At 32.9% G+C, this 25,501-nt stretch overlaps 1 protein-coding gene across 1 annotated transcript in view; it reads right to left on the reverse strand.

The window, feature by feature from the left end:
* LOTGIDRAFT_143831 (hypothetical protein) overlaps positions 1-25,028 on the reverse strand; it is a gene marked incomplete at both ends in the record, with an annotated part of 49,700 nt that extends 24,672 nt beyond the window's left edge. The window contains 9 exons of the mRNA XM_009054425.1: positions 16,384-16,676; positions 20,571-20,645; positions 21,119-21,279; positions 22,560-22,715; positions 22,928-23,015; positions 23,513-23,636; positions 23,973-24,070; positions 24,302-24,420; positions 24,936-25,028. Coding sequence (XP_009052673.1) covers positions 16,384-16,676; positions 20,571-20,645; positions 21,119-21,279; positions 22,560-22,715; positions 22,928-23,015; positions 23,513-23,636; positions 23,973-24,070; positions 24,302-24,420; positions 24,936-25,028 — 1,207 coding nt within the window. The remainder of the gene's footprint in view (positions 1-16,383; positions 16,677-20,570; positions 20,646-21,118; positions 21,280-22,559; positions 22,716-22,927; positions 23,016-23,512; positions 23,637-23,972; positions 24,071-24,301; positions 24,421-24,935) is intronic.
* Positions 25,029-25,501: the final 473 nt, after the last annotated feature.

Consider the following 25,501-nt stretch of genomic DNA (forward strand, 5'->3'; position numbering starts at 1 on the left):
CTAGAAGTACATACTTATGTTTATCTTGTAAAATATTGTGATGTTCTTCTTCGTAGACATATTCTGGAATATTTTCAACTTCCGAAGTCCGTGAGATCCGATGTTCTTCCACGATTCTTTCTGGAAAATCCTTGAGACCTAACACAGGCGCTGAAAATTTACGATTTTGGAAAGAAAATGATGAACCAGTGGAGGGAGGAAATTGGCGATTTGGTGACGAAACTGAAAAAAATAATTCAAACAAAATTCTAAAAATAAATGAAAAATATTTAAATCTAATCTTATATTGTCATAATATTTTATATGCCTTCATATTTCATATTTAAACTTCTGAGGAGTTGATGAGTCTCTATTCATGGACTGTTCATGTTTCATGGTTTAAAGTTCATGTTTATTGGTTTAGAGTTTATGTTTCATGGTTTAAAGTTCATGTTTCATGGTTTAAAGTTCATGTTTCATGGTTTAAAGTTCATGTTTATTGGTTTAGAGTTAATGTTTCATGGTTTAGAGTTTATGTCTCATGGTTTAGAGTTTATGTTTCATGGTTTAAAGTTTATGTTTCATGGTTTAAAGTTCATGTTTCATGGTTTAAAGTTCATGTTTATTGGTTTAGAGTTTATGTTTCATGGTTTAGAGTTTATGTTTCATGGTTTAGAGTTTATGTTTCATGGTTTAAAGTTTATGTTTCATGGTTTAAAGTTCATGTTTCATGGTTTAAAGTTCATGTTTCATGGTTTAGAGTTTATGTTTCATGGTTTAGAGTTTATGTTTCATGGTTTAGAGTTTATGTTTCATGGTTTAGAGTTTGTTCAGATATATTTCATACACTTCCTGTATGTGAATTAAAATGTTGTTAAAATTGAAGGACAGAGTAGAATGTGTAATGTATGCTCTTATACATCTTAAATTCTTTCTACTTTTTAAATGTCATTCAAAGTTTATACTTCTAATTTGTTTTAGGAATTGTCTGAACAACAATTTCGTCTCCTTGTGATCTATATGGTATGATTACTTTAACTGTAGTTTATAGATTCTATATACAGTCTGTCTACTGACAAGTCAGACGTTAATTACACCCTTCCTGTCACCGTCTATCTTTAATTACACTGACATAGTGTCATGACATCATCTGGTCTGTCAATATCCTACTGTCTCATTAATATTCATAGCCTTTACATCACACTGGTAATATTGGTTTTATCTGATTCTAGTTGGTTATTGACTTCCGCCTTCATTAAAATACTAACATAAACAATAATAGTTTATTCTGATGCTGGTTGGTCATACAAACTATTCACTTCAATTCATGGTGGAACAAACAAACCAAAACAATATCTGTTTTTATCTGATGCTGGATGGTTATCAACTTCCAGGTCCATCCATAAACTCTTTAGTTCAATTCATGGCGCAACATGAATACCAACATAAAATAAAAATTTGTTTCGTTTTGCAGTACTGATCGTTAGTACTTAGTTTATTAAAATACAATGACAAACTCTTTACTTCATTTCATGGTGGAACAATCATACCAAAACAATATCTGTATTATCTTCTGATGATTGGTAATCGACTCCATTTAAACACCACAAACAGTTTACTTTGCTTTGAGCAAGAATTAACAAACAACATACGTATGATTGGCCAAGTTAACTCAAGTGGGCATATTAGTAGCAAAACTCATTTGTAGAGATTGACATTTAAGAGATTGTAAAGAGGTTTTTTAGCAGTTTATGTGTATCAGGGACACTAATATAATAAATTTGCACCATTCCAATTTTCAATCAGATGTCTGTGGTTCTTGCAATTTCACTAAAAGTAAGCATTTTATGAGGTCTCTATCGGACCTTTGCAATAGTGACATCATAAAACACTTAGTTTTAGTGGAATTGCAGGAATCAAAGACATTGAACTGAAAATTGGAATGGTGCAAATTGATGATGTCAGTGTACCCACAGGTAAATTTCTTTTTTAGAAAACCTCTTTACAATTTCTTTGAAATGCTGGAATTGAATGGTTCCAAATGCCCTAATATGGAACAACCAGACTATCCTTATCCAGGATGTTGATGTTTTACAACAAATATTTAAATTCATGCCGTTTCTATAATCATTTCAAAATTCAAACCCAAAAATTGGAAGGTTTTGGGTTAAGCAGTGATTTAAAAATTTCTTAAGTTGACTTGATTTTCCCCGTCACAATTTGGGCAAAAACTGAAGTTTTTCCATCCAATTTATTCATATGTGATATTAAAATTGACATTCAGAGACATTACGTCAAACTTTGGTATAAAATAAAGAAAATAAGATTTGAGAAGATTTGTGACGGGACATTAAACGCAGACGATTTATTTTAAACTATAAATAGCCTTAATAAGATTGACCAATCAGACGCGAAGACTGATAAATACTCTCTTTAATAGAAGTCTGAGAAAATAATGTTGTCGTAGAAACCAAATAACATAATCATGTCGTATTTTCTTTTTCTTAATCATTAAAGGGATGTAACCTCTTAATTTTCACATTATATCACAGGTATAAACTTTCATAGAACTTTAAATCATAGAAACCCTATGTCAGGTTCTTCTTAAATTTTTTAAAGCAATCTTTAAAATGATATAACTTTAAATACACACAAACCAAAATCCACAAAAAAACACTTTGTGAGAACCGTTTGACTAGAATTGACAACTGAATGCTGGGCTGGCTACATTTTGTACGCAAAATGTTTTTTCCCGGTCGAAGCGAAATGGCATTTAAACCAGCTGTATTAGACTACTTCATATCAAAAAATCTTAAAGTTTCCTTTGCTTATTCATTTTGGTCAAATCTTGCTTGTTGTTTAATAATTTGATGTTTCTAACGAATAAATCAAGTATTCTTGAGTGTTAAGATTGTGTGAGAATGTAGAAAAGCATGGGGATCAAATTTACTGAAATTATAAATATTAGCAGTCCAATAATGGAATATAAAAAACTATAATCGTCTACAGAGTTCATTGTCTCCTGTGGTTATTAAACATTATCCAAAAAGCTTCTCAAATCATAGAACTTAAAACTAGTTGATTAAAAAAATTCATCCTTTTAGATCATTTACTAGTCTAGAGGGTTCATATTTATATGACTGTATACCTTTAAGATAAATCGTATCAGATACTAGTCTAGAGGGTTCACTGTCTCGTGTGATTATTAAAACAACTGACATCTATTTTAAATAGTGATAGAAGAGTCTGTTACATGTTAAAATAAAATAAACTCAGTTAGTTTTGGGGTATCTTTAATAAGGAAAGAGAGTTTATAAACCTTGTCTATGAACTGGATGTTGAATTGAATTGAAACCAAGTTAACAAGAATTGAATTGAAACCAAGTTAACAAGAATTGAATTGAATTGAAACCAAGTTAACAAGAATTGAATTGAAACCAAGTTAACAAGAATTGAAACAGAGTTCTAATTCTGTCCTCACTGCTATTAATGTGGTAGTTGAATTAGAACCAAATGTGCACTTTTCTCCATGAGAGTTGCTTCTGTATTTTGACAATTATCAGATTTTTGCTCATGATGCCAAAAATGATTGTTTTCTACTTTTGGCTTATTTGGAACAGTTTCTGAGAAAAGAATTAAGATTTCTGGTTCTGATAATATCTCGTCTCTGATTCCATTATTATCCTTTCATTTCCTGGCGCCATTCATAGAATTAGGTCACTGATAAATAGGTCATATTTGATAACGAGCAAACCTTACAAGTAAAATTAAGACTGGATGATCAAGTGATGCTCTATATCGTTAAGGTAATTTCCGTGGGTTTAAAAGGAATATATAAAAGTGTGTAAATGGGAAAGGATTATGAATGTATCTTCTTCTCAGAGCAGAGATGAATGAGGTTGGGCCAGGGTGTCTTAATGAACCCCCATCAGAAGCTTTGTAGCTCTGTGCTATTCAAACAAAAATTATTATTTTGCTTATTTTGGAGTTTCTTTTTTCCAGTCCTTATATATTTCCATTATGTTTCTATAAATTTTGGAAAAGGGAAGCCACTCTTTCTAGGCAAGAGAGTAAAACATAAACTGACATCAAATTGAATATAAAATACAATTTTTACTCCTGATTTTATCATGTTTTGGACGAGATTTTTAATGTATAATCAGACGATTGAATACCTTCAACAGAAGTTATATAATTTACTGTAAATATTGGTATCAGTAGAAATAAATGAATTGGCCCAGATAGATTAATGTGTAAATTGTAGTACATGGTTTGTTTCATGGAGAGAAAATGAAATTTAGAAATCCAGACGGAACTATCAATTGTTAATTTACAACTATAGATTTTCATCAGATACATTACAACTTAATATATTTAAACTCTATATTTTATCAAATAGGGCAGTAAGGCTGTACAGTGGTAGGGAGGGCAGTAAGGCTGTACACTGGTAGGGAGGGCTGTAAGGCTGTACAGTGGTAGGGAGGGCTGTAAGGCTGTACAGTGGTAGGGAGGGCTGTAGGGCTGTACAGTGGTAGTGAGGGCAGTAAGGCTGTACAGTGGTAGGGAGGGCTGTAGGGCTGTACAGTGGTAGTGAGGGCAGTAAGGCTGTACAGTGGTAGAGAGGGCAGTAAGGCTGTATGTAGTGTCAGGGCACAATGTTAGTTGTAATAATTAGACAAGATAATCTTCCCATTTTGTAAGATACCTTATAATCAACAGTAATGCTGGTAAATGACTCGGTGACTTAATACATTGCAGTATGACCTGCATATTGTATTACATGATCGTGTATGGACTATTATTATCTACAAATATTTACATTTCTACTATCACTCACTTGCATAAACTAGTTACGCAAACTGGCGTTTATTTTTCTATAAACTGTAGTTTGTCATGTGATACTATGATGTTGTCAAAACACAACAATGACGCAATCTAAGATTGGTGGTAAATTCAAGGAACTGATCATATAAAACAGTGAAAATTGTGTTAATAGAAATATCTGAATATAAATATAAGAATTAAATGTTGGTCTCACTGTTCACTGATATTAGTTTCATGTTATAAGAAATTGTGAGACAGAACTCATGTATTGGACAGCTAATTTCCTGTAATATCTCTGGACTTGTCGACTGGAAAAACATACGGAAATTCGGTTGGCAAGGATAAATAGTGAGAATTTGATTGGACGATGTAATAAACTAATCTAGTAAGTTCGACCGTGGCTTAACAAGTCGGTCTCCAGTCTAATCCTGAACGCTTCAATAATTAAACCAATATATTATAACGTCAACTCGTGTTATTCATGGTTACATTGTACTATAATTAGATCAGATGGTCAGTCAGAATATTTGGTCAAGTCATATTCTAGTCTATATATCTTATATTATTATATTATATTTATAATTAGTACTACCAAACTCAGACTTGCTGACTTCTATTACAAAGTTTCAACTTGGACATTAATTTCTAGAGAGACATTTAACTTAAATAATTGATTAAATTTTTTTTTTAAATTACGCATATTTTGTCATCTACTATTACTTCATGTACTTCCTTTTGTTATTTATAGTCATAAAATTAAATTAGTTTTCTATCAATTCAAGTATTCGCCAATCTTTTTGTGTATTTATTTCTTGAGATGACAAAAAAAACAAAGCTGATATAAGATTTTTTGTTAGTTTTTCTTTTCTGTTGCTATAAAAATTAAGTCTGCTATTAATTAAAACTAGCCAATTATTATTGATTATCACTTCTAGTATCATCCAATCAGATCATCTCTAATAAAAACAATTGTCAAGTGTTTAAACGTTGATTCTAACAGCACAATAAGGTCTTATAGAGAAATATGTAAATTGTTGAAACATTATGTACAATAAAACTCAAGAGTGCATATCATATAAACTGATAATAACAATGTAAATTGTTGAAACATTGTGTACAATAAAACTCAGGAGTAGTATACTATATAAACTGGTGATAACAATGTAAATTGTTGAAACATTGTGTACATTAAAACTCAAGAGTGCATATCATATAAACTGATAATAACAATGTAAATTGTTGAAACATTGTGTACAATAAAACTCAGGAGTAGTATACTATATAAACTGGTGATAACAATGTAAATTGTTGAAACATTGTGTACATTAAAACTCAAGAGTGTATATCATATAAACTGATAATAACAATGTAAATTGTTGAAACGTTGTATCAATAAAACTCAGGAGTGGTATACTATATAAACTGATGATGACAATGTAAATTGTTGAAACATTGTGTACATTAAAACCCAGGAGTAGTATATCATATAAACTGATGATGACGATGTAAATTGTTGAAACGTTGTATCAATAAAACCCAGGAGTCAAATATAATATTGTTATATTTGATGTCATCTCCATTTTAAATGTCCCCTTGAGACTAAGAACAGTTTCTGTGTAGGTGGTGTTGTGTGTATAATTTATTTCTGCTGTCAGCTAATTCTTGGTTAATGTTTGTAAAACCAGACTGTAATTGCTCTGACAGGTGTTTTGTCTAGTCTCACATGACAGAATATAGAACTTTGTCTTTAATAAATCCAGATATAGTAATGTTTGGTTTTCAGAGTTTTACATTGTTTGATTTTCAGAGTTTTACATTGTTTGGTTTTCAGTGTTTTACATTGTTTGGTTTTCAGTGTTTTACATTGTTTGATCTTCAGTGTTTTACATTGTTTGGTTTTCAGTGTTTTACATTGTTTGGTTTTCAGTGTTTTACATTGTTTGGTTTTCAGTGTTTTACATTGTTTGATCTTCAGTGTTTTACATTGTTTGGTTTTCAGTGTTTTACATTGTTTGGTTTTCAGTGTTTTACATTGTTTGGTTTTCAGTGGTTTACATTGTATCAGAGTTTTACATTGTGTGATTTTCAGAGTTTTACACTGTGTGATCTTCAGAGCTGTACATTGTATGATATTCAGAGTTTGACATTGTATCACAGTTTTTCATTGTGTGATTTTCAGAGTTTTACATTGTGTGATCTTCAGAGTTTTACATTGTGTGATCTTCAGAGTTTTACATTGTGTGATCTTCAGACAACTGGCCTGTTTCTGTTGGTGTATTGTACTAGATATTGTATCTTTGAAAGTTAACTTATAAGCAAGGTTGGATATAGTTTATTAGTCATCCATTTAGTTCAACTTTCTATTGAACTCTTCCGAACATGCATATCTTCTATCAATATGATACTATATATGTATGATTAGAAGAGTTCATGTGTAAAACAAGGGGTGTTTTTTAATGCTTGTCAGAATTAATCCAGCCTTGGTTATGAAGATGTTGATGGTATGTATATTTAGTAGAGTCAATTTCAGATGACAAACAGTGAATTATTAACAAACACAGAAGTCAGAGGAAATGTTGGGAAGATTTGGAGCAAACCATCTAGTTCCATGTCATAATAGATGTTTTTTATTTGGAGGGGCAGATTTTCTCTTCTCTTAAATTTTTCGCACCAGGACATAAAAGATTGGGAGGGTTTTTATTGTGGATCACAATCTATGACTATCTATTGAGATTGCTGTGAGAATTCAAATGTATTCTAACAGAAAATTGGATTTTCAATCTGAAATTGACCCTAAATCAAACATAAATAAAATTTCTAAAAAAGGACAAAAAATAAACAAAATATACAAAAATATACAAGCACATATTCAGCCAATCAAAATGGTCTTAAATAAATACAAATAAAACCACAAAAATCAGGAAACGCTAAATGTAAAGAGATATTGGTAGGAGAAGCTGAAAGTACGAGTTTAATCTCACACATTAACCAATGAAATGAAAGGAGACAAAAACTACTATAGAAAATATCCAATTACAACACAGATAAGAAAATATTTTCTAATTTTAAAAAAAAATAGTCTAACATGCTTCCAGTTTTGTTTTCCATGAAAAATCTGAATTCCACTCAAATATCCTTTTGCAGTAAAAGAGGGCAACCCCATTCAGTGGGCACTGAGGAAAATTTTGTTATCAATGAAAAAATTCAGTACTTTTCAATTCAGATTTCACTCATCTCTTTTGGGGTAACTCCATTTAGTGTGCAATGAGGGAAATTTTGCCAGGACGGTCATATCAGTATTCGCTTATCTGCTTTCAAAATTTGAATAAAAAAAGTGATGATATGCAACTCCCCTCCAACCTGCATCACTGAGAGAGGATCACTGATCTCCAATACAGGAGTTTTAACAGACAGTAATAGTTATCTAGTTTCCTACGAACAGAAAACCAAATAACTAAGAAAGTGTCACAAATTTACAGCGGCACCAATTATAATCCCATCTAATACGAATATTCATTATTTGGTGCCGAGGAGTGAAATATCAGCAATTTATCAGAATTACCATTGACAAGGTGACATTTCCTCGTGGTTAATAATATTCTTGTTGCCATGGTTACATCGTAATTCTCCGAACTATATTTACTTATATATTATCATGATATCTGTTATTTCAGTTTTAAATTCAATGGAATTAGAGTAATTGTAAAATGTCGAATTCAGAATAAGTTAAAATCAATTTCACCAGAATTAAGTCATTTTCATGTTCAGAATTGTTGAACTGAATGTAAAAAAATTTGTCATCTGTAACATATAGTCTCTCCAGAAGTAGGTAGTCGATGTATTCCAAAGCTGAAATTCATAGTCTCTACTTGTGACCTAGCCCAGTACTTCTATAGGAGAGTACCTCTCCTAACTTCCTACACAAATATGTCTGGATATAGTGTGACAGTCATCTGACACCCCTAAACTCTTTAGTCAACTCTTCCACACATGCATACTTTCTATCATTATGATACTATATATGTATGATTAGAGAGCTCATTAGTAAAATTAGGGTTTTTTTTTATCCAGCCTTGTTAAATCTTCATATCTGTAATTCAAACCTCAAAATTGTGCAATGTTGATCATCACCAAGAAAGTTTGGGGTGAATTTTTCAAGAGAGATTAGGAAAGTCTCCTCTTTCCAGTTTCTGATATTATTATAATACTTGAACACGGGTCAAAATCCTTCTCATTTCTGTTTTTTATATATTTTTCAAAGGCTACGGTTTACCATTTTGGGGGGTTGGTTTGGGTCTTGAATACATGTAAATATTCTTCTGAACTACTAGAACTGCACGAAAGTTGCAAAATCGCTTCACATATACCTCAAACTAGAAATTTCACTTTCTATTTCTATCGGATGGTGATCGTATCCCTTTAATGAATTGTAATTCTATAATTCGTCAGATTAGAATGACCTGACAGTGAAGTCGTAACCCTGTAGAAATGAATGACAAATATTTCAGTTTCTATGATTATGGGATTATATTTTCAGTTTTCCCTAGCAACCAATCTGACATATAAACATACGAGTTGAATCTTGTTGTGTCCTTTAAATAAAACTCACTGATTAAAATATTATTTCTAGCAGGAAGTGAATATTGATTTAGTTGTCACGACGATAGGTTGGTATTCCCCAGGGAATTGCATGTTGGGATAGAACTTCGACCATTGTTCATTTATACATCTAATCTCAAATCATGAGATGAAAATCGTAAACTTTATTTCTAGCAGACGTAGGATTTCGTCTAATTTGCATATTCATGTATTGTTTCGCGTCTTCGAAGACAAATTATTCCCAACTGAGATATCGATTTCCGTCAATTTTTACAATAAAATGCTTCCAATTTAATTTGTCTGCACCATCTAGTAATAATCCATCATCACATTACAACAGTTTCCTCCGTAATATTAGGAGAGTTCTAATGTCTGTGATTATCCCTCCGTTAGATCACTTTCAGCACTTATTATTTAGACACTAATTGTGTCATTTTCTACAATATTCAATTTCCACAATGCCATGTTTCAGAATAAGTTTGATTTATTTCAGAAGCGTGTTATTAAAATAGATAGCTGTATATACAGAAGTTTGATCAGAATGAGAATACTGAATATAACTATAACGTTGGGAAGAGACGAGGTATGGTGTCCACTGTCCGGTGTGGAATCATCAATATAGTAAAATATAAGAAATGAATCATGTCTGCACACCGTCCAGACCCATACCTCGTGTAAATTTGTCTAGCCTTATGGGGCATACAAACCCACAGGACTTTATCTCAAAGCAGGGAAAAATACCTGCCACGATTCGCTTTCTAATCCATAGTTGATTTTCAGTCAATTATTACAAAATAAGGGGGGAGATGACAAACACCTTAAATTGATATCCCTTCGCTATTTTGACATTGTGAATGCAGAAATCCGGACAAAAACCTAATAGACCAATGAAAGCTGTTGAACTCAAATGATCAGCCATTGAAAACACTTGTGACATTTTGATATGATTTATTGCAATCAAACTTAGAAGTACATTCATTGGATATTATTATAACTCATTCACTCTAGACCAATCAGAACAAAGATATTCTACTTTCAATTTCATCAAAACATTATTTATAGCAATATAAAAACATCAATTTAAATATATATTTCATCAAAATTATCAATTGAAAAATCTTTTTATTAAATCTAGTCTCAAAAAACTTCTCAACTATATTTTCAAAACATCAAAATTTTTCATATTTTCATCAAAATTACAAAAATCAAATGACTTTCAACATTAGTGAGAAAAAATACACATGATGTCGATCAAAATTTTATATATTAAATGTTCTTTTTTAATGAAAATATGAAATGAAAACTTGAAAGGAACTATTCATGTAAATATTAAAGATTTTTAAATAAAAATTTAAATTTTTAAAAAAGGAATAAATAAATGATTTGTTGAGCTATTTGACATCATTTCACTTGACATCACTTGACATCATTTCACTTGACATCACTTGACATCACTTGACATCATTTCACTTGACATCACTTGACATCATTTCACTTGACATCATTTCACATAACTTAAAGTGGCCATATGCAAGATTCAACAATAGAGTTTTAAATCCATTTATTGACTGAAAAATTACGATAGCTATGTAAATTTTGCAAGATCAAGCAGAAATTTAAAATCAATTTGAAGTCACAAGTTCAAAATTTTAAAATCATTTTTTGAATATGAATCTATGAATATCTTGAGGTCAGACACAACAGATTTTAATCATAGCTATATGTCTAAATGTGTATGCAAAAATCCTTAAGTCATTTTCTAAAAACATCAATTAACAAATACGGTATCTGTTTTCAAATTTTGGGGTCTTTAGAAAAAAATGTACTTTGCTATTTATACCTTATGTCATAAGTGACATTGATTTATAAAAGTAGGTGAAAAAAAGTTAAGATTTTGAAATACTAAGAGAAGCAATTGACATTTTCAGGAAAGAGATTTGGAAACTATGGCTTCTATTTGACACTGTTGAGGCTTGCACATGATCACATCAAATTTAAAATTCAATAATTAATTAGAAAGAAATACAATACTGTAGAGAAATATTCCACGCTTTATATTTCAACAGAATAAATAATTCTATTCTAAAATACAAGAGAAAAACCATACAAGCCTCAAATTGCCAATGACAATGAAATTTCAGTTTGAATCAGGATTTTAATCATCGGTTTATAAACTTCATTAGATACCTTTGTTTGGATAAAATAAAAACAGGGGATCGAGGACCAACATGGGATTTAAAACCCAAAATGAGCGAGGGATGGGAAATGAAATGGGTGTCCTTATTTTTTTGCTTAAGATAACAAACACAGAAAATACCATATAGTGTTCAATGAGGGAAATTTTGCTCAGAAAAAGTTATACACGGTTAGTCGGACAAATGAAACTATGTTGCAAGTTCCAAAACTACGACCTATTCTATGATTAACCTCAAATTATTATAACATTTCTCTCTTCTCTCCATAAAACAGTTTAAATGAAATATCTGAAGCTTCGCCAAAACAATTGATGGGCGTATAAAAAGCAAAATCAGTTATGTGGATTCTCTGCAATGAATGCTAAGTTGATAAATGCAATCGCAGAATAACATCAGGTGTGGCAAATTATTAAGTCACCACTCTTAGAGATCATATTCACACGCTATCAATTTAAGCTCAAGCCAGACATGACTGGTGAATTCAGCTATATCAACAGCCCTGTATTACTCTATGTTTTTAAACTCTATAACTCACACTAAAATAACATACAAATAACCGGAAATTGTAAAAATAAAACTCTTTAAACAAGCAACAAAACGAACAAAAAAAAACGTTAAAAATTAAAATTGGATAATGCTAGATATGTAGGGCTGAAAACACGATTATTTTAAACTCAATCCCAGGGGCCTTATTCACCAAAGCTTAACTTAAAAAAAATCAAAATTTTAAGAAATACAGTAATCTGATTGGATAACAAAACTAAATTTAATATCAATATTAGTGATTGACCAATCAGATGCCTGGAACACTCAAATCATCTTAAGAATAAGGCCCCAGATGGATAATGCCATGTTGAAAAATGCATTTTAAGGAGAAAAATATGACACTACTGACTAAATATCTGACTGTCATGACATCTGACACAGACAATGTCATGACATCTGACACAGACACTGTCATGACATCTGACACAGACACTGTCATGATATATGACACAGACACTGTCATGACATCTGACACTTTCATGACATCTGACACAGACACTGTCATGACATCTGACACATACACTGTCATGATATGACACAGACATGACATCTGACCTTGACACCGTCATAGCATCTGAAACTGTCTGTCATCTTGCAGACACAGTCATGACCTCTGACCTTGACACTGTCATGACATCTGACATCGAGACAATATCGACCAAAGTTATATTCTTCAACATTCATGTGACGTATTTTAAGAATGTATGACAGTTATGTTGACACATTATTCAAATTAGATTTTCACCATCAAAATGAGGCAATACTGCTTTAAGCATGTTTTAATGATACAGGTCATTCAGTAATTTTAAGCAAACCTAAAACTGTCCAGTGAATTTTTTAAACCTGGATTGTTTCAGCCCCAGATTAGAAAGTTAATAATATATATCTAATATTCGAATATTATTATTGCACAAAGATCAATTAACATTAAAATAATTATCACCACTTATTATCTCAAATATTCCAATATCATTAAATCAAATCTCTTGAATTTTAAGAAAATTGGCAGTTCTTTTTTTTATTTTGAAAATTAAAAATTGTGAAGATAATTCTAGTCAATTGAGAAGCGAGATTGATATGGAAATTAGTGGTTATACTGTAAGATATATAGTTATAGTTTAATATATAATAATAATATAAGGTATATATAACAGTTATATAATGTCTAAAGCTGAGCAAATTTACATCTTGGGTCCCTCCAGTGTTACGAGTCAGTTTCCACAACTGATAGGAGCTTTCAGGTTCAGTAGAGTTTCTAGGAAACAAGGGGCCGAGAAGGCTCACAGCACCAGCCATTTAACTCAATGATAAGAAATTTGAAACTGGCAGGTGCCGAGCTGGCCACCTTAATTTCTGTTAGGCCATGGCATACCCTTGAAACACTCCTATTCCAGTTGACCTGGCAACAGACAATCTAGTGAAAGTCGATTAGAGCCTAATTTTTGAAAGGGCCATGGCATCAACCGTAGAACTGCCACTGATCAGGTTGACCTGGCAACTGGCTTAATCTACCCTAAACTAATATTGTGCCAAGTTAAGTTGAATAGACCACGTTATTGACTCAACAATAGCAGTTGGTCATGTTTTACTGCTCAGTTGTTTCTGATAATCATCCTATTCAGTCTGTAACTGTATTTCATCATTTTGATTTCATTGCTTAGACTTCAAAAACTACGTCGACACCCAGGAGGTCCAAGATGTACTATATATTAAGGATTTCTGAATATTATAAGTTTTGAGATCACTAGAATTAATATACAATTTATGCACCATTCTTATCTTATTAACAAGTTCATTATAACTACCACAAACTTGCTTCAACTAAAAAATAAAGTTGTTAAAATTGAGACAGAAAGAAATTTCCATTCAAGAAAACTTTCAAACGAGATACAACAAACAAGTTACCACATTGTAGGAAATTCCCAAAGTTGTCCATTTAAGAAATCAAAAACCTTAATGTCAATGCCCAGATGTAAAAATGTTGTCAAAGAAAGATAGAAAGGCTTAATCAACTCATATTAAAACTGCAAAAAAATGTCTCAGATTTTGGAAAGTAAGTAACTATGAATTTTAAGCACTGCTACTGAGACAGGTTTCTCTCATTTTCTATTAGTAATATTCAATAAGTTTTCTTTTAACAATTCTTAACAAAAAATTTTAACAGCTATAATGAATTATTTCATAAAAAATTATACTTAAAATAACAAAAAAAATTACTCTAAACTTTCATGTTATACCCTTTTCTCTTGTTTAAACAAAATCTAACAAAAATTAAAACAAGAAAACAAAAAATCAACAAAATAAAACAGTAATTTCTTTTAAACTTGATCTATCCAAAATATGTTAAAGATTTACTCATGGGCTGGGTGATATAATATACCAGTTATATCATAAATATAGACAGGAATTTATTTTGGTTTGTAATATTGTCCAAGAACTGGCAAAAGATCCCTATCAGGATTAGTTCTGATATAAACTGTTAAATCCATAGCAATATTTGAAGTTATTCTTAGATATTAAATTTATTATCTTATCTTATTCCAGAATAACACATCATTGTGAATTATTCATTAGACCTTTATTATAAGCCAAAAGAAACATCATGTCTACCAGGTGGTACTTAGTTAAACTTCTCCGCTTTAGAGAAACCTGTCAAAGACATCTCTCAAATCATTCTGGATAGATCAAGTCTAAAGAAAACTTCGATGTAGTATATTTTTCTCCAAACTGAGCAAAATTTTTAAATTATGAAGTACTAATATCAGTTAAATACACCATCAGCAGTTTCAACGATTAGCTATTTAACTTTATTATTCGAGATTCTCTTTACAATGTTTAATAAGCTATTGTTTAATATTTCAAATTTCATATACTGCCCTATTATGATTATTTTACTGAATCAGAAAATTTGCAGGAATTTTCTTTCAAATTCAATAAAAGATGGAATTAAAAGATGGATATTAAGTGATATTGCCCTTTTTCCAAATACTGACCTTTTCTTTCTATATCAAGGCTAATTCAAAAACTTCAAAAAATTTATATTAAAAAATGGTTTCCTGATAAATGAAATATTTTCTTTGTTTTAATAAATTTTTATTGACATTTGCCTCTCATTTTAATGAAAATAAAGGTATACTTTTCAATATCAAAAATTAATATTTTGACTACCTTTTTTTGCTACACCAAGAAAAGTTCAAACAATTTTTTTGTTTTTGTTATGAAAAAATGCCTTGAATTACAAGGAGAATATGAAACTGCCTTCTGTTTGTTTGTTGATAAATGATTTATAAATTCCATGAGCAATAAAAACTTGAATATCACCAAACGATCAAAGATACAAAATATTTATATACAATGTGTGTGAATTCAGCAGATCATTCCATAGTGATACGTTCAGCAGCGACCAGCAGATTCTCGATATCGTCTGGGTTCTGAACCTGGTCATCCGGACTAGAGTGAATACTAAACCTCGCTTTATTCAACCTATCGTAATTTTCACACTTATCTTCGAAATCTGATTCGCTTTCCGATGTGGTATATGCAGTAATATCGGTATATTCTAGATTAGCTAAAGGATCAATACTGTGACGTTTATTTCTCGATGGAAGCGTACCTTCCTCCTCCGAGGAGCTCTCGCTAGGCGCTTCTTCTAAAAACGGGGGAGGAGGTGGAAACTCTTCTTCATTTTTACCCTCAGACACAAAACTTCCTTCCATACTTTTTTCAGATACAAAACTTCCCTCCATGTTTTTCAATTTTTCGAGTGTCTCTAAGGGAGATAAATCTAATTCGCGAGCCTCACATTCACCGACGCCTGAATCAATCGTAGTGTCACGACCCGATTCCTTGAGGCACTTGGTTGCTGCGTACTGCATATAAATTTCTTTCGCTGCGTTAACGTTTTCCATCAGTTCAGAATCGGATTCCGTGTCCGTCCCGGAACTACCACTCAACATCAGATCAATTTCAGAATCAGCATTTTTCAAATTTTCTAAAGTTTGTAAATAGTCATGTGATCCCATTGGATCACCATGGTTACTACCGACACTAGAATTATCGTCCATTGGGCTGCGTAAAACTTGTAAACTCACATCACTGGTAAAACTATCTCTTAAATCACCATGGAAACTAACACGCTTGGCAGCTTCAGCTTTTCGATTGGTTGAAGCTGTTTCATCTTCTTCATCAACTTTCTGTAGTGACCATCTTTGTTTTGGATCACGATCAGTGCGAATTGAACGAATCGGAACTGGGGCTGTTGGGGGTCGTTCTTCTGGCGAATAATCAGAGGAAGGATCTGGGCGGAAGGTTGAGAAAGTCGGCTCCGTGGGTGAAGGTTCATCTTTCGATGGTGGGCTATCATCATCACTGTATACAAAGGCTGCAGCCGGTGACGGGAGATCAAAAATATTCTTGCCCTTTGTGTTGCTGGATTTCGGACTTGGGATTTCCTTCATGAATACTTTGGATTGTTTAGGGTCTGGTTTGACTGAATACCAGGCATCTTTTTCAGATCTGTCCTGGATGTACGGTCTTGTTTCCTCGGGGCCTGGGCTTTCAACCTGTACCCCAAACGTGGTCATGACAGATTTCGGGCGTTCATCTTTCTTAGGTTCTTTCTTCTTCTCTTTCACTGGGAGTTTAGCGTCTTTTGGGATCACTTTTGGTTTGACAGCAATCACAGTATGATCAGTAACCAAGGATTCAGAGCTGGGACTTGTGGGTAAGGACTCCACTGTAGGACTGGTGAGTGTTGGTGGTTCTGATTTCGGTCTTTCTCGTACATCTGGTGCTCTGGGTTTGAATCCTCCTGGATATTTAGCTGCTTCTGTTGGAGATAGTGGCTGCTTGGTAGATGCTGGTAGATCTACTGGTGGCTTTTTTGACTGTGTGAGAATTGTTTTGGGTTTTTTGCTGACTGGGGGAGGGGGTTTCTTTGACACAGGAGGTGGATCTACTGAAGTCCCAAGATCTCGAATCTTTTCAGTTTTGTCAACTTCTTTGGGAATATCTGTTTTCTTATCAGGGTGTGAAACAACTTCTTTTGGGACTTCCGTATGAGTTTCAGTTTTCTTGACAATTTTTGGAGTTATGTCTTGTGATTTGGGATCTAGGGGTACCTCTTGCTTCTTCTCTTTAGGATCTTCAATGACAGTTTCTCCCTGTTTTTCAACTTTTGTTGTTTGCTCCAAGACTGTTTCTGTGTCTGTTGATTTGACAGGTACAGTTGGTTTTGGGGAAGCTACATGATGAACTTTATTCTCATCCTTTTTCGTCCGTTCTGGTTTTGGTGGGGCGATGGGAGGGGGTGGTTTGACCTCATTTAAACTCTCTCTTGACCCCATTTCAATCTCTGCCCTTTCGTCCACTGTTGGTAAAACCTCAATGTATTTGTCATTGGTCAAAATAAAGGTTTCTTCGAATTCATCGGAATCTTCGATGATGACTTCAGGGACGATTTGTTTCTCTGTTGCCACATACTCAGGGTCTTTCCCAAATTCTTCCAAATTTCTTTCAATGATATCTTTACTTATTGCTGTTTTTGATTTCTGGACTTTTTGATCTACAGTGCTCAATTCGATATCTTCACCTGGAACAGAACTTTGGCCCCAGATATTGAAAACGACCCTTTGTCCAGTTTTTGACGAGGCCGCAGCCACCATAGAATTATCAGTTTTGAGAGAATTGAGCTCAATTTCTGCTGATTTGATGGCTTTGTCTAATTCTGGAGATCTCGGTTCTGTTGACAGAACAGCACTGACTTCAGGCTTAGTTTCCAAAAAATCTGGTTTTGAGACTTTTTCAGCTTTTGATTCTTCCACTTTCACGTTTGAATCACCGTTTGCCAACACCTGCTCATCTTTTGGAGTTTTTGTAGATTTATCCTCGAGTTGTTTAAAAATTTCTTTTTCAAATGAAGGACTAGTGGTGTCATCTATAGATGAGAAACTATCTCTTGGAGGAAGTTTTGAGGCGTGCACTAATTCTAAGCGTCGATGAAGCGAAGGGGAGCGATCACAAGGGGATGTACGCTCTAGAACACGAGAGCGTCTAGAAGGGGGTGAGGGGGAGTGATTATGTTTTAACTGATCAACGTTAATTTTTGATAATTTTGGTTTGCCACAAGGGGATGGTGAACGTTTTGATTTAGGTGGGTTAAATTCGTTAATGGGTCTGCCGAAAGTCGCGGGACTACTTTCTGATTTTTTCATTTCGACAGCCGTATACACGGATATTTCTTGCTTGTTTTCCTGTTCGCCTTCCACTAACCTACGATGTAAGTAATACGGTATGTCTTCGATCAAATCATCAGACAGTTTACGTTTCTCATCAGATTTAACGTCCAATGGCGTGTTAGCATTTTGATCAAGTTCCGGACTACTTTTTAAGTCTAGATCAACCAGTATTTTGGTTTCAGTATTCGGAACTTCCGTTTCTGAGAGTTTCTTATCTAAATCTTTCACACTCGCAGTCACACATTCACTCGGATTCACGTCTGCGATTTTCTCAATTTCTATTGGCCCAGCATCCTGACCTGATTCGCTGACCTCTGAACTTTCAACCTCTTGACCTTCGAACCCATCTGCTATTTTACCCTCAATCAAATCTTTCATAGATTTCCCTGATTTTTCATCGATGCAGACGCCATCAACATCTGAAAAAGTGACATTTTTCCCACCAATATCTCGTAATTTTACGACCCTAGCCTCGTCACCTTCATCAAGGTGGTACGAGTCTTCCGATAGGTCGTCTTCATTGTCATTAGCATTTTGATTGGCTGAATAAAAGTGCATATCAACATTATTAGAAATAGTTTTTAACTTATCGCCACCTTTATCTTCAGCTTCTTTCTTCTGATTGGTCACATCTTCTTGTCGCATTTCTTCATCTGTTTTGTGATTGGCTGAATCCATACTATCAGAAATCACCATACCATGTTCGAGTTTCGGGGATCCTAGGCTTCGACTTCCAGACATAGAACTGTCACTGTGTACCTCAGCCATTTCCACCCGAGTCGGTGTGACGTGGTTATCCAGGGCTGGGTCAAGAATATGGCTGCCACTAGAAGCAGTACTGTTGTGGATATCGGACGAATTGTGGATGGCAGTTTTCGGGTTGGTTTTTGGTGTAACGCTTGTACTTCTACTGGATAATCTTCCACTCGTAGACCTGAAAAATACAATAAAAACATCTTAATAATCATTGTTTTAATATCAAAATCTGCTTTGAGTTTCTGTTTCAATGAACCTGTATGACAATGAAACCATGGTGGTAATATGTTTTACTAGAGCTTGAAGCTATGTGTAAATGTGTTTGTATGACCCAAGTAGAAAATATGTAGCTTAAAACTCTTGAAATAAATAACCCTTTACGCAGATAGATGACTAGAGTAGAAAATAGAAACCATTGTAAAGTGTATATACAAGAGTAAGATAACCATGAGAACATAGTTCTAATAATAGTATTATAAAAACAAGGGTCAGGTAAGTAAATATTCCGATGATGCAATGAAATGGGCAGAGGCCAGAAAAATAGAATATTTAACACAAATAGATGTAAATTAACCAAATTTCCATATAAAACTTTTTGAAGTAAAAAAGATATTGATAGAAAAAAACAACGAAACGAAACCAAACCAAACCGCAAAACAAAATTCGAATAACAAAACAAAACATATTGACAATACATGGATAGCGTGAGGAAATATTTCATAATGAAAAGTAAAGAAAGCATCAAATGATTGAATTGAGAACCCAATTCCGTGCAAAAAAATTACAGAAAATGTGTCAAACTTCCCAAATGAAAACCATTTTTTAAAGATTGTGGTTCCAAGTCGTCCAGAATAATATCTACTTACTTCCTAAATACATTCCAAGAGAAGCATTAAAAATAAATTATTTAGATTACAAGGAAATTCAAGATGAAAAATAGTTGAAAGGAAAAGGAAATCTAGGTCATATTGTTCTACAACTTACATGAATGATATAATAATAATATGATTAAGATGCCAAGCAGATATATAGTTCAAAGGAAAAAATTTCTATTTTATCATGCAGTTTAGAAAATTAGGGTCAGAAAATGAAATGAAATGAAGTTTTACTTCCTACGATCATCATGCAAATTTGCCATGAAAAAAATTGAGTTTTACGTCTTACTCTTTTGGGCTAATGAAGACGGGCAACCATGCAGTGTACAATGACGGCAATTTTGCTAAAACAGAGGCAATTGCCTCCTTTTTTTTTTATTTTGAACTGTCGAGGGATCTAGCACACAGGGCCTGGGTTTATTGTCCCATCCGAATGAACAAATTTGCCAGGACGAACACATGAGCACTGAATATTTTATACTATACTATATGTAGCAGATGAGAACAAACTTCTAGTTTCATTCAAAACTTTACAATCAAGTTGAGGAATAAAACCTTACCTTTCAAAATCTGGTCGTTTCACGATATTTTCTCGGACAAACTCCTGTAGTTGTTTCTGAGTTCGACCAGAATATCTACAAAAAAGAAAACATATCGATAAGATTTACAAAAGCAATGGCATTTTTAATGTTATAATTCATTTCAGAGAGTCCACATAGCTGATATTATTCTTTTTTTATACTCAATATAGTCAAACAGAGGATATTGACCGTCGGTCATTTGAACTACCCTGTCTGTCATGTCCAGCATATAGAGTCAAATCAACAGCCCTGGTATACTGTATTCATTGCATACCAATGGGCTTATGACTCTACTGGTGGACAAGACTGTCCCTGAGGCCTTTCTTCAATCTCTTAGCATTAACCCTTGAATACCAGTCCAAAAACTTGATGGAATATGGACTCGATTTTGATATGTACTGTGACTGGTGTTGCTTGCCAGGAATGGCATGGTCATTCTCTTGTAACACTTGATGCCACTTTGGGACTGGGTTTGTCAATTCAGCATCCCTTTCAGGAAGTCAACATTTTTAAAATCTTCAACTCACCTAAATGATGAACCTCGACTGACAACTCTAGTTTTATTTCGTGCAACTTTCCGCACAACCTGGCATCGGAAAAAGGCGTGATGTTCGATACATTTCTTCCAGAATGCTTTACAATCATTTCTCGTGTCCAGGAAAAATTCTACTGTATCTTTATAAAATCCCTAAAATTCAGAAAAAAATGGTTCATAAATTATTAGAACAGACAGAAAACATGTTCAATTTAATATTTTTTGTTTCAGTGAAATATCGATATTTTATAATGAAAAGAAGCAGATTTCAAATTATCTCATTTTAATCATAAAGATGAAAATATCACATTGTTGTACAAATATATCATGATATTATTACTACTAGGAAGATTCAACGGTTAATTCTGACGAAGTTTAACTTAAATTTCTCTTAATTCATTACACATGGTGCAATATTTTGAAAATCAGACCCAGAAATTTGTTTATATACAAAGGATAAATAATACCAAAAAATAAAATCAAGATCAGATATAAACAGATATAATCGACCCAGCTGTAAATGGGTACAGATAATCCGGGGAATGCCAAGAGGTCTGGCCAAGGACCAGCGGGTAGAAAGGATCCTTAAGTGTGAACTGAAGTTTTTATCCTTGTAAAATATAGTTTGGTTGGCTAAAATCTGCCCACCAAGTTAGCTTGCTAGTTGACTTCCTGACCCCACCCTACTCCTAATGTATTATAAATATAGCTATTAAGTGTTTACACTATCTAGGGGTAGGGATATACAATGGAATAATAATAATAATAATAATTATAAATAAGGGGGATAAGGGATGCACAAAACTAAGCATTCATGTTCGCATTTTGCAAAAAAAGCCAAAAAAACAGTAAGCATTTGCTTCACTTTCATTCCAAAACTATTAATACTGTCTATCTCTTTTCAATTTGCAACTCCCAGCATAAAATAATCAGTGATATTCTCCCACATCATGTTTAAAACTACATCTTAAAGAGAGTCAATAGAGGATTTCTAGTCTTTGTATGTGTATCATTGACATTTATAGCTTCTGATTCCTGGCCATCATCTGTGCTTCCTGTAAATCCTGAAAAAGTTGCCAGATCCTAACATCACTAAGCAAAACTAACAGTCAGCTTTGGTTAAATTCATTCTAGAATTACAGGAACCACAGACTACAAACGGTTAGATAATTCAAAGCTAAATGTGTCTGGATACTTATACAAAGACAAGAATCCAATTTGAACATAAGTCAGATTGATCTTAACTATATTTGTCTACCATAAAGGATTTAATCACATCAAAAATAAGTTATAAAAAATTGACATTACCAAGAGTTGGTCAAGCAAAAAAACATTCATGACAAGCAGACGTAGATGCGTATGAATACAAAGCTGGGACTATTTCCTTCTACTGCAAGCTTAATAATAAAGAGTTATATTACCTTAGTACTTACGTAACTATCTGGATGCAGTTTTATTAGAAATTTCTTTCTTTTAAAACTTAGTTTACGTATTTTTGCCCATGAAAAGGTGTTTATTTTGGTGGAAGTTTGGAAGACGAGAACACCCATATGGGCAACAGCTAAACTTAAAGATACGCCTTCATGGTCCTGAAAGGGAAAATACAATCATTTGTAGACTTTTGCTTTGAATACTAGAGAGAAGGTCTGTCTTCATCTACAACTTTAATTTGTTCAATTTTATGTTCAGAATAGTTTTTTTTCTGCAAAATTTAGATATTTTCATTGCATATTCTATTATTTCAGTAAAGTAAAGAATTATGGTAAATATTTGGAAATAAATTTTTTAAATTTAGCCTCACCTTGGCAGGATGAAGCCTGATTCCATACATCTCAACTTTCCGTGCTGTATCTAATAAATTAGAATCAGCCTCACTCGGTGTTTCTCCTCTAAAATGTTGATAAAATATGAAAATAAAACTTGACTCAAGTAGAAAAATGTTTTAAAAATGGAAAGTTTGACAGGAATTAAATAGGTTATGTTTTTTTCTGTTAAAATTGTCAATAAATAAATTGATATGAAGAGGAGACTTCAAAACTATCTCAGTGATAACAATTAAAATGGGAGAATGTGTCAAAACCCTTCTCAGCTATACCTCTAAAAATTATTTGGTATATATTGAAATATCTATATTATAGTCTACAAATAGTGAAAACTGAATATTATGGTAAAAACCAGGATTACTTCCTCTATTGACATCAATATAAAAACCAAGAATCATTTTACATTGTTTAGAAATTGATAAATCTGTGATCCAATGGGAGAATATTTCTAATATAATTTTTTTTTTTGAAGCTGATATAAACTCCCTGTTTTAATTTCTTTAACTTCTTGAGAAGAAACACTGGACAGTTGTTAGGAATAAAGAAGAATATTCTCAACTTACATGTGTTGTTTATGGTACTCCATGATTTTTTGTAATAATGAATGTGTTTGGTGAGGGATAAAATTAAAATCCGTTAAATATGAACAATCAGTATATTCATCTATTAAAAAATCACCTATTTCAGCTGAAAATAGAATACAATATAAATTAAACTTCCCAAAAATAACGTGTCAAACCAGATATAACGGCCAGTTATATATTTGAAATCCCTCAACTTTCTATTGAACTCTTCCTCACATAAGCATCCTTTCTATTAATCAAACTGTATATGTATGATTGGAAGAGCTCATTTTACTATTAGGGTGTTCTTGTTGCATTGTCAAATAATATCCAGGTTTGCATATAAGAAAATGTTTTGATTTGCCACTATATCAAGTTTTGAAAACTACATCAGACCAGTTATCACTTGAGAACGTTACCAGTATTCATCATCGAACATGAAGAATAGTAAAGAACTGACCTTGTACTATATAAGATGCTAGTAGAGCCACTGTATTCTCACTACACGGCATTATACCAGTCGCTAAATCTCGTTTTATTTGTAATGCAAATAAATATCTGAAAATAAACAACATAGTTTTATGAATTACTTTTCTGTTCGATCTGATCCTGGCTATGAAACACAGAATGCAATGAGAGAAATTTAGCTATGATAGCAGAACTAGTTTATTCTTGTTTAACTGTCAAAGTTTGGGGGATCTTTATCATGATAATTCAGCAATTGAATTTTCAAAAGCAAAAAAACAGAATCCACCCAACTTTTTTTCTCAAAAATGACCTAGACCTTACCTCGTTAATTCATCTTCCAGCAGCCCTGGATCTGGCGTGTAAAATTTGACACAGAATGTTAAAGGGGAATCAGGACTGGGTAGTTGTTTGGTTACTTGTTTATCACGATCTAGCCAACACTGAAAATACAAAATATTGTTCAGATTGTCATTTCTTAAGAAAGTCATTAGGTAACATGGAACATTTAACTGTTTCTTGTGTCATTAATTTCCAGAAAATTTGAACGACAATTGAAGCCGAGAGTATATATTACAGAAAACACAAGGGAATATATTATACTACAATAATCTTTAATATCAAAGTACAGAACGTTTCAACATAATTTACACGTATTGTCATCAGATGAAATGAAAAAGAGGGAGTAAACGTGTGTAAATTGTGTTGAAATGTTACGTTTTTTTTCGTTATTAATTTCCATGTCTACTGATTGTCTTGACTCGTGCACATTACAGAATGCTATTTGGATTATACAGGTCATAACAGACTTTACATACACAGATAAGTAGAAAAGCAGACGTCGGGTCAACATCATATTGAGGCTTGGGGTGCATTTGAGACAGATTGTAACAGAATTAAATCTACTTTCACTTTCCACTCCTAGTCAGTGAAGTAGAATAATATTTTTAAAACTTACCAACTGTCCCAGTTCGTCTGAAAACTGAAGATCGAAATAGTCCGCCTCCAGCAATGATAAATGTTGTATGACGGCATCCCATAATACTTGACCTACACTCTTCACCTGGAAATATAGAAGGTAAAAAAAAAAAATCAATATTTAAAATTTCAAGGATGCTTTGTTTTGTTTTTTTTGTCCTCTCGACTTTTAAATGTCTTTCAAATCTTACAGGAAGCTATGATCAAAATAACACAAATAACACAAATAACAAGCCTCCAAAAACAGATTTCTTCCCATGAAATTACAAGACTGGATATAATTTAACAAAAACCATCCCTAATTTTACAAATGAGCTCTTCCAATCATCAATATACAGAATCATATTGATAGAAAGTATGTATGTGTTGAATAGTTCAATTCAATTTTTGAAACACCTGATGGTACTTCTCTTTGGAGGAGTCCACTACTATACAACCTTTACTCTTGATTTCGCCATTCTTCAGACAAAATTTTTGATTGACGGAATTGACTTGCTTGTACAGATATTTATCATGCAAATCAACTGTGTATTGTGCTAACCCTTG

Source organism: Lottia gigantea, assembly GCF_000327385.1.
Source record: "Lottia gigantea unplaced genomic scaffold LOTGIsca_217, whole genome shotgun sequence".
In the NCBI taxonomy this organism is placed as follows: Eukaryota; Metazoa; Mollusca; class Gastropoda; family Lottiidae; genus Lottia; species Lottia gigantea.